This window comes from Mustelus asterias, chromosome 3, assembly GCF_964213995.1.
Source record: "Mustelus asterias chromosome 3, sMusAst1.hap1.1, whole genome shotgun sequence".
In the NCBI taxonomy this organism is placed as follows: domain Eukaryota; kingdom Metazoa; phylum Chordata; class Chondrichthyes; order Carcharhiniformes; family Triakidae; genus Mustelus; species Mustelus asterias.
The window spans coordinates 123,487,410-123,502,203 of record NC_135803.1 but is presented as its reverse complement, the minus strand read 5'-3'; the positions used below and the strand labels follow the sequence as shown (position 1 = coordinate 123,502,203).

The following is a 14,794-nucleotide window of genomic DNA, read 5'->3' as shown; positions in this document are numbered from 1 at the left end:
AATAATAATGTCTCATTTGCGCTTGCTAGAAGCAACATACATTCACACAAAGGGACACGTCCTCTGCAAACAAAAGGAAAATGTTCAAGCCTTTGGCCTTTTTCAATTACTCGGAAGGCATCTCCATGGTGATGCCTAGGCCAATCAAAGCCATCTATCAACCAATCAGCACCCTTTTCTCCTGTAGTATAAATGGTGATCAAAAGATGGAAGAATTCTTCCAACTGTCTCCATTTGAAGACAATAGTGCAAGGTAAAATATTGCAAATGCCACTTGTCGTAACATTGCCCCTTTAAGGGGCGATCCTTCGCGGGCCACGTGATCAGGCCAGACCCTATGGAACGGAAGCTCATGAAGACGGGCCAATCGGGAGCAAGGGTGCACGTCCTGGTGACTGGGAGGAGTTCATTTGGAACAGAGTTGAGGGACCTTTGCGGTGATTCTGTTAGACCCTTAGAGTGTAAGTAGTTATCATAATTTAATAAACCCTTTTTGTTGTTGGAGCCACATCGAGGGGCGACACAGTGGCACAGTGGTTAGCACTGCTGCCTCACCGCGCCAGGGATCCGGGTTCAATTCTGACCTTGGGTGACTGTCTGTGTGGAGTTTGCAAATTCTCCCTGTGTCTGCGTGGGTTTCCTCCGGGTGCTCCGGTTTCCTCCCACACTCCAAAGAAGCACAGGTTAGGTTGATTGACCTTGCTAAATTGCCCCTTAGTGTTGGGGAGATTGCTTGGGGTTACGGGGATAGGACCTGGGTGGGATTGTTATTGGTGCAGGCTCGATGGCCCGAACGGCCTCTTTCTGCACTGTTGGGATTCTATGATTTGCCTCCAGTTATTACACGACTGAAATGGGCTAATCACATCCTTAGAACGTACAATGTAGTTTGAAATAAAGAGGTGACATGATGCAGTTAAATCAGTGCATCAACAAAATATTTCACCAAGGGTGTCCTGTAATGGAGGATAGGTTTACACTTTTCCCAACTGGACTGGAAGTGCATTATTTGAAATAATTTTTTGATGGTGAAAAATTCATTAACTGTGTCTGTTCAACTACAGCTAATCATGTTTTAACTAATGACGCACACTGAATACACACACCTACACCGTGGAGTACGAGTAATTCCACAAGATAATCTACAGACATTGGAAATATAGATCCAGTACGAAAGAATACCTCTTCGTGACGGGATACCAGAAGGTTAATTGTTTCTGTTCTTTTTTTACAGATTGCTGATGAAAGAAACACCTTTAATATTAGCATATTATATGGCAACGCAAAGTACTAGAGATCGGTGCAAACTCGAAAGCAAGGTTGCCAGTATGTTTTGACCAGATTAATTCAGTGCTACCACCTGCTGTTCATTATGCACTGTTACAAATAATAGCTTACTCAATGGGGGCTTTCTTTGCATTCAGCGTCCTGACTTTTGCACAATTAAGCCATTTGTTGAAACCCGGAGGTTTACCTGGCTCTACAGGGCTGGTGGGAAGGGAGGAAAAGGAACCCGTGGCTTGTCGGCTTTGTTACACTGTGAACGTCGATTGGCAATGGAACAATCAGAGTCAGTGGCAATAATAACAACAAATGGTATTTATGTTGCAACTCTGAGAGAGAAAAATCACTCCAAGGTGCCTCACAGAGATGTAATGACATTGAACTAAAGATGAAGCAATTCTATTGAGTGACCAAAAGATGATTAATCAAAGAGATGGGTTTTAAGAAGAATCTTGTAAATGGAGAGGAAAACAGAGAGGTAGAAGAGAGTCACATCCTAGGCAGGCTGAAGGGATGTACATCGGTGGTGGATTAGAAAGCGGTAGGATGAAGAGGAGGCCTAAATTAAAAGAATGAAGAGGTGGTAGGGTGGGATGGTGAGAAGGATTGGTAAAGGCTACATAGGTAGGGAGGGACATAGCGATGGAGAGATTTAAACAGAGGGATGAGAATTTTAAATTTCTGGCTTGTGGGGGCAAACAGGGATCAATATAGGTCAGTCAGGATGAGCGTGGTGGGTAAGAGAGACTTTGCATAGAGTAGGATATCGACTGTAGAGTTTTGGATGAGTCAAAATGTTCAGAGGAAAATGGAAGGCTACCCAGGAAAACATTTGAGTAATAAAGTCTGGAGGTGATAAAGTCATGAAGACGACTTTTGGAAGCAAATGGACTGAAGATGGAAGCAAATGGTCAGAGATGGGAGCTGCTGCATGGAAATAACACGGCTTTGTCACTTGCCATTTATTTTATTTATTAGTGTCACAAGTAGGCTTACATTAACACTGCAATGAAGTTACTGTGAAAATCCCCATGTCCCACACTCCAGCGCCTGTTTGGGTACACTGAGGGAGAATTTGGCACAGCCAGTGCACCTAACCAGCACATCTTTGGGAATGTGGGAGGAAACCAGAGCACCCAGAGATAACCCACACAGACGTGGGGAGAACGCGCAGACAGTGACCCAAGCCAGGAATCAACCCCAGGTCCCTGGCACTGTGAGGCAGCAATGCTAACCACTGTGCCACCATGCCACCAATCTTAGCCATCTTGTTTTCCACTTGAGGACTTTAGAGGTCATTCTATTTCCTCTCCACCATGCTGAGTGCCTGCATGCATGTGTGAGTTCCTTTGCCCCCCCACTCTCTTGGCTGTATTTCTTTTATAATGCTGTTCTCCCAGTTCCAAAGAAAAGATCACATCTGAAATGTTAATTTGTCTGTGCTTTCCATAAATAAGTGCCATGCACTTTTATCTTTGTATATGAGGTTTAAAGCTCGATTTGTGGTTGACTAGGACATGGTGGAGAAAAAGTTTTTCCTGAAGTTTTGTTGTGTAGGTTAAGACTTCACCTCAAACTATCTGACCTGAAGGGAGCATTTGAGATTCAGAACAAAGGTGTAGGCAACAAAGGGAATGTTATGTGTAAATGTGAGCTATCCTAATTGGTAATAGTTTACATCAGACATTCGGTCCAATATATTTTAGTCTCACAAAGATCAACCCATGTGGTGCCCAACCTTTCCTTGAGGTTGCCTCATCCCAGCTTAACGTACCTGGATTGGTTGCACTCAATGATGGAGTTGATTTTCAGACACCTTTGATCATTGAGTGCTCCAAATATCAGATTATTGTTGGAATGATATATATGTCTTACTATGATGAGACTCAGGATGCTTCCATTGGGCTTACTTTTCCCTCTTGCCAGGACTGTCATACAAAAGTCTGCTGCCACCTCTGTACAAAATTCCTTTGTGCTGAGCAACACAAGAAATATCAGTGCAGGATATAGAAGTCTTTGCACCTTGTCATCAAGAGTTAGTATCCCAGGTCGGCAACAGAATTGGTCAGATGCTGGATGCAGCTGCCTTTGTTCTTCCCAAGTAATGTATCTGAACTCCCAAGCACAAATTCCAACCCTACTGTCTGAGGATAAACGTTTACACTTTCCTCACTTGACATTCTTACATACTTGCCAAATGAGATTGCCAATTTAATTTTACCTTGTGCCAAATTGTGGGTAGTTTGTTGCTGGAGGCTCATGCCCACTCGGAACACAGTTGTCTGCCCACACACATTTCATATTGGGCCCTGACAGCTGACAGAGAGATGAATCTGTCAGTCTAAGCTATATTCAATCCAGAGGTGTCCAGTGCACTATCCAGTTTGCAAACAATATAGTCAGCATCCATTTTAGTTGGCTCCATCTCCTTGACCATCACCCCTTCACAATATGTGATACTTGGGGATTTAATGTCAACATCAGAAATAAACATAAGTTGTCTCTCTGTTGCACACAAGCCAAAATATAATGTAAATGATAAATTATTCTTTTGAGATATTACAAGTTTGTGATTGAAGCGGAACTTGAATTAAATAAATTCATAGTTAAATTTGCTATCTATTTTTAAAGTTTATATTAGTTGTTCTTAGTGATGCCATTAAATTAATTCCATGTTATCACCTCTCCATCATTCATCTGTGCTCTGGCAGTCAGTATGTGATCTACTTTCTACAGAGTTCTCATGTGTTTGTCCTGAACAGAATTACATAAAATCTACATCACAGAAACTGGCCATTTGGTCCAATTCGTCTATCCTTGTGTTTATAGTCCACACAAGCATTTTCTCACTCCAATTACCTGTTCAGACCTTGCTCACGTATCCCTCTATTCCCCCTCACTCTGGTAACATCAATCCTCTTTTTAAATGCATTGATGATATCAGCTTTAACCAGTCCATGTGGCAGCAAGTTCCAGATTCTCACCCCTTTCTCTGTAAAGAAATTGCTTCCAATTTTTTGTTTGATCTCTTCATGGTTGTGTTATATTTGTGTGTCTTTCTTCTTGACTCACGCAATTACTAGGAACATTTTCTTCATCTCCACCCTCTAGAACCTGTTCATAATTTTAAAAGGCCTCTGTCAGGTCTCTTTGTAGCTTTTCCTTCCCCAGAGAAAAGAGACAAGTCCCTGATATTTACTTCCTGATATTTACATCCCCCCAATTCTGGTAACAGCCATATGAATCTTTTCTGCTGTTTTTTCAGTGGTTAAATATCCTTTTGAAGAAAGGAGTCCAAGAACTACAAACAGGAGGCACATGTGGTCTAACTAGAGTTCCATGTACATTTAACATTACATTCAGCCTTTGTATATTATTCCACTTTATTGGAATCTTTATGAACCTAACAACTTGTGTTAGTAATTCTTTTAAGCTCCTCAGCATCGGACTGGGGGTGAGGGAAGGGCCCACAGGGCTCCTCCCACACACTTGACCACTCCCCCACCTCCAGCAGACACCCCTCACATCCCCAAACCCCAGGGACAACCCCACCCTCGACTAACTCCTCCTCCCTACAGCATTCCCCAACAATGCCCCCCTCCAGGATTCCCCCCACCTGCACGGTAGTATTTTACTACTTACACCACCCCTCAGAACCCCCCCCCCCGGGGCCAACTCTCAAACATAGACACAACTGGATACCCCTCCAAATCGATGCACCACCCCTCAGCAGACCTGACCCTGGTACCCCTCCCGCCACCAAGGTCCAACCCATACCCCACCCACTCCCAAACCTGATCGGATGCCACCCCCAAACCAAACTCTGCCCCATACGAACTGACATTCTGCCTGACTTGATAACTTGATATCCTCCTGCCACACCCCCCAGCTCCCCATCACTGAGGTCTGACCCCTCTGAGGCCCGGCCCTCCACTCTGAGGTCCAACCCCTCCACCCCATAATGTCTGACTCCCCACTCCCTTCCCACAGCCCGATTACCCACCCCTCCACCCCTCAAATCCTCTCCATTTACCTTAGGCACTTGTCTTCTCCCTGGCCTGTTAATCTCAATGAGATTTTAAACTCACCTGGTTGACAGCAGGTAGTTTTAAGATTATTTATTAATGTCACAAGTAGGCTTACATTAACACTGCAATGAAGTTACTGTGAAAATCCCCTAATTGCCACACCCTGTTCGGGTACACTGAGGGAGAATTTAGCATGGCCAATGCACCTAACACCAGCACGTCTTTCGGACTGTGGGACGGAACCGGAGCATCCAGAGGAAACCCACGCAGACACGGGGGGAACATGTAGACTCCGGACAGTGACACAAGCCAGGAATTGAACCCAGGTCCCTGGTGCTGTGAGGCTGCAGTGCTAACCACTGTGCCACCCATAAAAAAAGGCATTTTTTCCTCCTTCAATTTGCCTCCACTCCATTTTGCCGCTGGGTTTCGGATACAGCTGCACTGCCTGGTTCTCACCTGGCCTGAGTCGGAGGGTTGAGAGAGATATGCACGGAAGAGACCTGGCATAGCCAAGTGGGCACGGAGTGGCAATCCGACGCCGATTGTCACTCCGAGGACATTATGGTCCCATGTATCTGTAATCACAGATCTCATTGCTCTTTTACCCCATTTAGTTTCTTACCTTCTAAGGAATAAATTACCTGGACACTTCCTCCCAAGATGAAGCATGTCATTATTTATTGTACTGAATTTCCTTTGCTATTTATCCACCCACTCTGCAAACCTGTTCATGCCTTCCTGTGTGTTGGTGCAATCCCTCACATTAGCTATTATTAGCTACACGCCCTCACCTCATGGACGATATTCATCAACATATTTCTGTTTACTGAATTAAAATCATTTATGTACATGGTGAACAACCGTGATCGCAGCATGGATCTCCACAGGATGCCACTTCCCACTTTCTACCAGTCAGAGAAACAGACCTTAACTCCTACCTTCTGTTCTTAACTATCTTTCAATCCAATCTGTTATTTGACCCTCTGACACCACACACCCTAACAATGTCATGAGTCTTTCACCTGATACCGTATAAAAGACTTTTTGAAAGTTGATGCACACTGCATCAAGTAACCTTGTCTACTCTTTTTGTTAGTTTTTCAAAGATTTCAGTATGATTGATTACATTACATTAGCTTTTGTCCAATCTAGTAGTTTGGTCTTTGTGCTATCTCAATCTCTTCCAATCATTATCTTAATCCTAATTATCCTGTGACCACTTCTCTCTACCTGCCCCTATCTGCTCTGGTTTACTTTCCATTATTTGGTCTAGCATTGTTTCCATGCTTGTTAGACTTCTTACATATTGGAGCAGAAAGTGGTGTTTTACATTCTGTAAAATGCTCTATTCCCTTCTCATCTTTCATCTCCTTTCCCTGTAAGTTTAAATGGGAATAGCTGAAATTACCCCAGAATCATGATTCTGTGCTTTTTAAAAACTTATTTATGATATTTGCCTACGTATTTCTCCTTCCACTAGATTTTCACTATTTGGTGGCATGTAGCATACCCTTAATAGTGTGACCACAATATCTCAATCCATATGGACTGCATTTATAGCTCAGTTAGTTATATCTATTTTTGATACAGCGATGGTATTGTTTGTGATTAACACAGTTACCCTACCACTCCCTCCATCCTTCTCTAACATTTCTAAATACATTACAGCTTGCAGTATTTAACTGCTAACCCTGTCCTGTTTGCAGCCATGTATTTCTTGTCCTTATTAGATCCATTTCCTCATTTTTCTCTCTTAGCAACAGAAAGACACTGCCAATCCCTCACACTGTTCCTGGCAGCTCACCTTGTGGACAATTCTTGAATTTTAGTCAAACACAGCTGAGTTCCTACATACTATTATAGCTGTCAGTCAGGTGGCACTTTTAACACAAGCAACTGAAGGAAAATACATATTTGACAGTATGATTTTTTGCAAATTGCATCACCAATTTATAATTCCGGAAAATAATGAAGTCAAATGCATTTGGAATATTCATTTTCATTTACCTGCACTAGAACAAAGAATCGTTTTTTCCATCTTTTCCAAACATTTTTACCGATGGTCCACAAGTACCTAGAAAACAAGCCACAGAAAAATGCACTCAGAAACAGATTTAAGAAATGAAGCAAAGTTATGAAACGATTAGCAGATGTTTCATTTTAATCCTGAATATACATTTAATAGTTGTGATTGAATTTGTGGACAAAACTTGTATTTCTTTTGATACAGGTCCTAACTGAAAAGAGATAGAGAAAGGAAACTGAGACTGATACTGAGATTGGAAACCAAAATTCCTGGGTGTAACTATATAAAAGAAAATGAGGAACTCAATGGATGATGAGTCCAATGGTGCAGTACAGGCAGACTAAGAGGACAGAGGCTAGATCCAGAAACTGAGACATAGTTGTTGTGGCTGTTTCTGCTACTCGAAGATAACATTGGTGCTTCTACATCATCTAAGCCATTGTACGCAGAGTTGAAGCGCTTCTGTAGACGTGTGCCATTTTCGGTGAAGACCTACCCTTGAAAATCAGGTTTAATGTGCACTGAGATTGGCTGGAAATCAGCCTACAGCTTGGAAGGAGAGGAGCTGAAATTCTTTGTGAGGAAAACAGAGTTTTGAAGGACCTTTTGCTAGAGATTGACAACCTCTATGTTGTGTGGGGACTGCCAAGGCTATTTATAAGACTCATCGCAGTTGTATCATTTAATGTGCAAGGTATAGTTTATAATTGACTGCAATTTGCCAGTTAACTTGTTTAACTTACATTGATTCTGTGTTTTAGAGTATTGGAGATTACCTTAGACTTTGACTATTTTATAGCAAACATTCTTCTGTTTTAAACTGTGGCATCTTGTGGCTTTATTCTTTCAGTAAAAACTGGCATCTTAGATTTCTTCATTTTTTTTATGGCTACTTCTCTTGAGCAAGATTGAAACACTATCCAGACACACTTACAGGAAGCTCATGATTAATTTTTTTTGGAACAAATTTGCAGACTTTCCCTGGAATTGTGCATGGTAAGTCAAATGATAGATTGTTTTATGACCAGAGTGTAGTACATAATATATTATTCATCTGCAGTGCTTATGCCTTTAAGGCCACAAAATCTAATTGCTAAATTGTATCTAATCTAATTTTAAACAGGAGACAGTGAAGTCAGAAATTAGAAGTGAAACTCATTTGTCTGACTTTATTATTCTATTTGTAGTTTTGAATATGAAAGACAGGGGGCAGCATTTTCTGCACAACTGGGGGTGGCTTGGTGGCACCGTGGTTAGCACTGCTGCCTCACAGCGCCAGGGACCCAGGTTCGATTCCCGGCTTGGGTCACTGTCTGTGTGGAGTTTGCACGTTCTCCCCGGGCCTGCGTGGGTTTCCTCCAGGTGCTCTGGTTTCCTCCCACAATCCAAAGATGCACGGGTTAGGTGGATTGGCTATGATAAATTGCCCCTTAGTGTCAGGGGGACTAGCTAGGGTAAATGCATGGGGTTATGGGGATAGGGCCTGGGTGGATTGTGGTCGGTGCAGACTTGATGGGGCGACATGGTAGCACAGTGGTTAGCACTGCTGCTTCACAGCTCCAGGGACGTGGGTTTGATTCCCGGCTCGAGTCACTGTCTGTGTGGAGTTTGCACATTCTCCTCGTGTCTGCGTGGGTTTCCTCCGGGTGCTCCGGTTTCCTCCCACAGTCCAAAGATGTGAGGGTTAGGTTGATTGGCCATGCTAAAATTGCCCCTTAGTGTCCTGAGATGTGTAGGTTAGCGGGATTAGCGGGTAAAATATGTAGGGATATGGGAGTAGGGCCTGGGTGGGATTGTGGTCGGTGCAGACTCAATGGGCCGAATGGCCTCTTCCTGCACTGTCGGGTTTCTATGATTGATGGGCTGAATGGCCTCCATCTGCACTATAGGATTCTATGATACCCGCCGTGTGTTTCGTGGTGGTGGAGGCAGCCATCGTTGGCTAGTGGCAGGATCTTTTGCTCCCGCCATTGTCAACAGTGTTTCCATTGAATGTACGCCTCGCCACCAGGAAACTTACAATGTGGGTGCATTGGTGTTGATTTTCCAAAATTGCCTAGATTTTGGAAATGTTCCATTAGACTGGAAAGTAGCAAAGATAACCTCCCTATTCAAGAAGGGGGGAAGGCAGAAAACAGGAAACCAAAGGCAGTTAGCTTGATGTCTGTTGTGGGGAAGATGCTAACTTCAATAATTAAAGAGGTTATAGCTGGGCACTAAGAAAAACTCAAGGTAACCAGAGTCAGCAGGGTTTTATGAAAGGGAAATCATGTTTAACCAATTTTTAGAGTTCTGTGAATAGAGGGGAATCTGTAGATGTACTGTACTTGGATTTCCAGAAAGCATTTGATAAGCTACCACATCTAAGGTTATTGCGGAAGATAAAAGCTATGGTACAGGGGCTAACATATTAGCTTGGACAGAAGATAGGCTGCCAGAAAACAGAAAGTATGCATAAATGGGTTTTTGGCTGATTGGCAGAATGTGATGAGTGGAGTCCCGCAAGGGTCTGTGCTGGGGCCTCAACTTTTTGCAATTTACTTCAATGACTTAGATAAGGGAGCAAAGGCATGGTTGCTAAGTTTGAGATGACAGACACATGGTTAGGAAAGTATGTTGTGAAGAAGACAGAAGGGCCGGGATTCTCCCCAAAAAATTCGAAGGGCAGGATTTTACGGCCTCGCTCGACCCGAGACCAGAAAATCCTGCCTGAGATCAACGGACCTTCCCGTTGTCCCCCCCCTCGCCCACTCGGATTCTCGTGGCAGGCGGGGCAGTAGAATTCTGGCATAAGTCCCCAATTTGTGTGAAAACTCACATTTTCACACATTATACCCTATCTGCCAAATTTGTTGCTCACTTAGCCAATCTATACTCCTTTGATGACTCTATGTATCTTCCTCATAACTTGCTTTCTTCTCTATCTTTGTATCATTAGCAATTTTGGCTACAATACAATCAGTCCCTTCATCCAAGTCATTAATATAGATTGTAAAAGATATGAGGCCCCAGCACCGATTCCTGTTACAGTTTACCAATCCCAAAAATAATCCATTTATCTCCACACTCTGTTCCCTGATAGTTAGCCAACCCTCTATCCATGCTAATATATCATCCAAACATAAGCCCTTAACTTGTGCAGTAACATTGAATATTTTTTGAAAATCTAAATACACTATTGTTACTCTTTCCGCTTTAAAACTATGTTCATTACATCCTCAAAGAATTCTTATTATTTGTCAAATATGATTTCCCTTTCACAAAACCATATTGACTCTGGCTGATTTTCTAAATGTCCTGATACCACTTCTTTAATAATGGATTCTATCATTTTCCCACTGACAGATGTTATACTAACTGGTCCATAGTTTCCTGCTTTCAGTCTCTCTCCTTTCTTAAATAGTTGTGCTACATTGGGACCTTCCCAGAATCTGGAGAATTTTGGGAGATTACAACCAATGCATGTACAGCTACTTCCCCTAAGATTCCAGGATGCTGAGCATCAGGTCCAAGGGATGTGTAGATCCATTAGTTTTCCTAGTGCCATTTCTCTAGTGATCATAGTTGTTTTATGTTCCTCACTCACATTGGCCTCCTGATATTCTGCTATTCTTGGATTGATTTTTGTTTCTTCTACTGTGGTGGCAGGTACAAAATACATGCTCAAAGCCTCTGTCATTTCCATGTTTCCCTATTATTAATTCCCCAGTCTCACCCTCAAAGGGACCAACGCTCACTTCTGTTGTTCTCATCCTTTTATATAATTGTAGAACCTTTTACTGTCTGTTTTTATATTTCATGCTAGTTTTCTCTCATACTCCAATTTCTCCCTCTTTATTTTTTAGCCATGCTTTGTTGGTTACTAAAATTTTCTTAATCTTCACAGCAACAGACATCATTTTTTTCAATTTGAAACTATTCTTAATTTCCTTAATTGTCCCTGGATGATGCATCCTTCTCGTAGAGTCTTTCTAAATGGAATATATCTTTGTTGAGAATTAAGAAATATCTCCTTAAATGCCAGGTACTGTTTCTCTACATTTTTAACTTCTAACCTGTTTTCTAATTTCACTTTAGCCAACTCTGTCTTCACAAACTTAAACAAAGCAATAATAAGGTAAGATATCAGTTTACCCAAATTTCTCACCCTCAAACAGAAGGTGAAATTCTGTCATGTGATGATCACTCTCTTACCAAGAGGATCCTTTACTATAAGGTAATTAATTAATCTTGTCTCATTATACATTACCAGGTCTAAAATAGCTTGTTCCTGGTTGGTTCTAGGACATGCTGCTCTGAGAAACTGTTCTGAATACACTCTGTGAACTTATCCTCCAGGCTACTTTTTCCAAATTGATTCATCCAATCGATATTTTTATTATTCATTTGTGGGACATGGGCGTGGCTGGCTAGTCAACATTTATTGTCCATCTCTAGTTGCCCAAGGGCAGTTGAGGGTCAACCACATTTGTTGTGGCTTTGGAGTCACATGTAGGCCAAACCAGGCAAGGATGGCAGATTTCCTTCCCTAAAGGACATTAGTGAAACAGATGGGTTTTTCCGACAATCGACAATGGTTTTATGGTCAGCAGTAGATTCTTAATTCCGGGTATTTTTTATTGAGTTCAAATTCCACCATCTGCCATGGCGGAATTTGAACTCGGGTCCCCAGAACATTAGCTGAGTTTCTGGATTAATAATCTAGTCAGATTACCACTGGGCCATTGCCTCCCCTATATGAAAATAATTGTCGTACTTTTCTCACAAGCCCCCATTATTTATTAAGTTATACACTATCCTTTAGTCTAGCTAAGTGACTTTTTTCCTTTGTGATTTCTTATCACCTCCCAAACTAAATCCACATTTCAATCCTCCGAACCAAGACCAAGACCAGAATTTTAGAGAGAGAGAGAGAGACCATACGATGGTCTTCTGTTGACCTCGGGGAGGGGGGAAATATTCCAATTTTGGGGTGAGCGCAGCCAGAAAATCCTACCCCATGTCTTCCTGCTGTTCTTATCATCCTTTATTAACAGAGCTACCCCATCTCCTTTCCCTTTCATCCTGTCCTTCTGATAACTGATACAATGCCACTTTTCAATGGTTCTTTTCTAGAAAAGGGGTTTACAGTTGGACCTGATGACGTCTTTAGCAGCATTCAATACTGCACCTGCTCCAAAGCAAGCATCACTGGCAGTCTGATTTGTATTGTGCAAATCTGAATGCTTTTGTGGTGTAAATGTGAGGAGGACAAACTGAACGTCAAATGTTAAACTTATGGCCTGCTGATACTCTGTGATTCAGACCCAGCAGGAGGCTACTGCAGGATTTGGCACAAGAAAGATAGATCATCGGTAGGTCTTCACACTTAACAGGAAATGGCGCCACACATTTTCTGCATGCACAAGTGACCATCATGTGCAGGGTTATTGAATATTAATTCTCCGCAGCCTTGTGGTAGCCTTGAAAAAAACATCAAATTTATTGACTTGTGCCCTTTCAAGTCCACACCTTGGCACTAACACATAAGCATGTGTGTCAGAAATGACACTGTGGCTCAGAATAACTTAAGAGAAAGTCATCCTGGATTCTAAATACTTCACTCCACTGTGAGACAGCAGAGGACAATGTTACATCTCAAATATTTATTGTTGGTATGGCGGACTGCCGGTGCAGACAGCCTTGCGTTATGCTTTGGATTTTCATTCGGGATCATCTCAGACCATTGTATTAATGTCTAAGGAATCTGACAGCCAGCGCCCACTTGATTGCACTCTGTGGTGAGGCTTCCAAATATCTTTGATTTGAAGTATTATTATCACATGTTTCGGGATACAGTGAAAAGCATTGTTTCTTGCCTGCTATACAGACAAAGCATACCGTTCATAGAGTACATAGGGGAGAAGGAAAGGAGAGGGTGCAGAATATAGTGTTACAGTCATAGCTAGGGTGCAGAGTACAGTTTTAAAAGCATAGAACGAGAGTAAAAAATAGAATTAGAGGGTATGCTGGGGATAGTTCGCAAGAAGTCACCATGCGCCGGCGCCATCTTGAATCCTTCTGTCCAGTTCCCTTTAGAATCATGGAACCCCTACAGTGCAGAAGGAAGCCATTCCGCCCATCGAGCCTGCACTGACAACAATCCCACCCAGGCCTTATCCCTGTAATCCCACTGCAAATCCACCCTGACACGAAGGGGCAACTGAGCATGGCCAATCAACCTTGCCCACACACTTCTGGACTCTGGGAGGAAACCAGAGCACCTGGGGGAAACCCACGCAGACACGGGGAGAATGTGCAGACTCCGCACTGACAGTGACGCGAGGCCGGAATTGAACCCGGGTCCCTGGCGCCATGAGGCAGCATTGCTAACCACTGTGCCACCATGCTGCCCTGGTTTGTTGCTGGTTCTTTCTGGTTTGTTTTATAAAGGAAGTGAGTTACAATGGAGCAAGTTTGAGAGTTTTTAAACACACTGCACATTGCTGGATCTGAACTCGGTGACACTCATCCACTTCCTCTTGGCTGTTTCGCAACCTTTAGCTCATTCTGTTACACGGAATCCTCCCTGTTTCCCACTCCTTGTTATGTGACGCCAGTCATTTGATATCAAATAAGGTTGAATTTCATCAAATAGGAAATTCTCTGTAGAGACGTTAGTGTTGATAAGCATGGATAAATATCAATGACTATCTGGAGTAAAGTCACACCCCTGATCAACTATTCAGCATTTTCTTATGGACAGCACTCAGACTTCACCATGTATTCCAATGTATAACCATATACAAATTGTAGATACATTTTTAACACACAAAGCCACTGGTATTTGGACTGCAGGTATTTTCATTTGCTGAAAGCAAGTAGAATATCTACATTTTCAGGTGGTATAAAGCTGTATAGGAAAGCAAAGTATAGTTATCACTGAAACAGATACATTGAAACTGGGTGAGATGAACAGTTATTAATTAGCATTTACCCACTACAAATATAAAATATGATGGCACAGCTCAGGCCAGGATATTATTGTTGAGCAGGACATGAAGCTCAGTGTACTAATTATCACGTTTAAATTGTCTGTTGCAATGGTCAAAATTTAATATATGAGATTCACAGACAAAATATCCAAAGGAGGTTTATTTATGCACAGTGGTGCATTACGGACATCCCATGGGAATACTAGGGTATACTTTTCAATCAGCACAGTTGTTGATGGCAGCAAACAGTGGGAAGGCCATGTTGGTCAGGAAAGAAGCAAGGAATTTGATTGCTAACTATCTACCCATACTCTGCGGATACATGAATACACAATTGAGGCGATCTGGGAAACTGCAAAGTGCTCACCAAAAACAGGGAAGAGCCAATTAGAATATCAAAATCATCATAAATGATCTGCCCATCATTAAAAGTGATTTTAATATTGTAATGCATCTCTTGTCTATTTTCAGTGTGTTGT

General features: G+C 42.3%; 1 protein-coding gene across 2 annotated transcripts in view; it reads right to left on the bottom strand.

The window, feature by feature from the left end:
- cadpsa (Ca2+-dependent activator protein for secretion a) overlaps positions 1-14,794 on the bottom strand; it is a 511,252-nt gene that overhangs the window by 193,400 nt on the left and 303,058 nt on the right. For both annotated transcript variants that reach the window (XM_078209519.1, XM_078209518.1), the window contains exon 9: positions 7,323-7,389. In XM_078209519.1, coding sequence (XP_078065645.1) covers positions 7,323-7,389 — 67 coding nt within the window. The remainder of the gene's footprint in view (positions 1-7,322; positions 7,390-14,794) is intronic.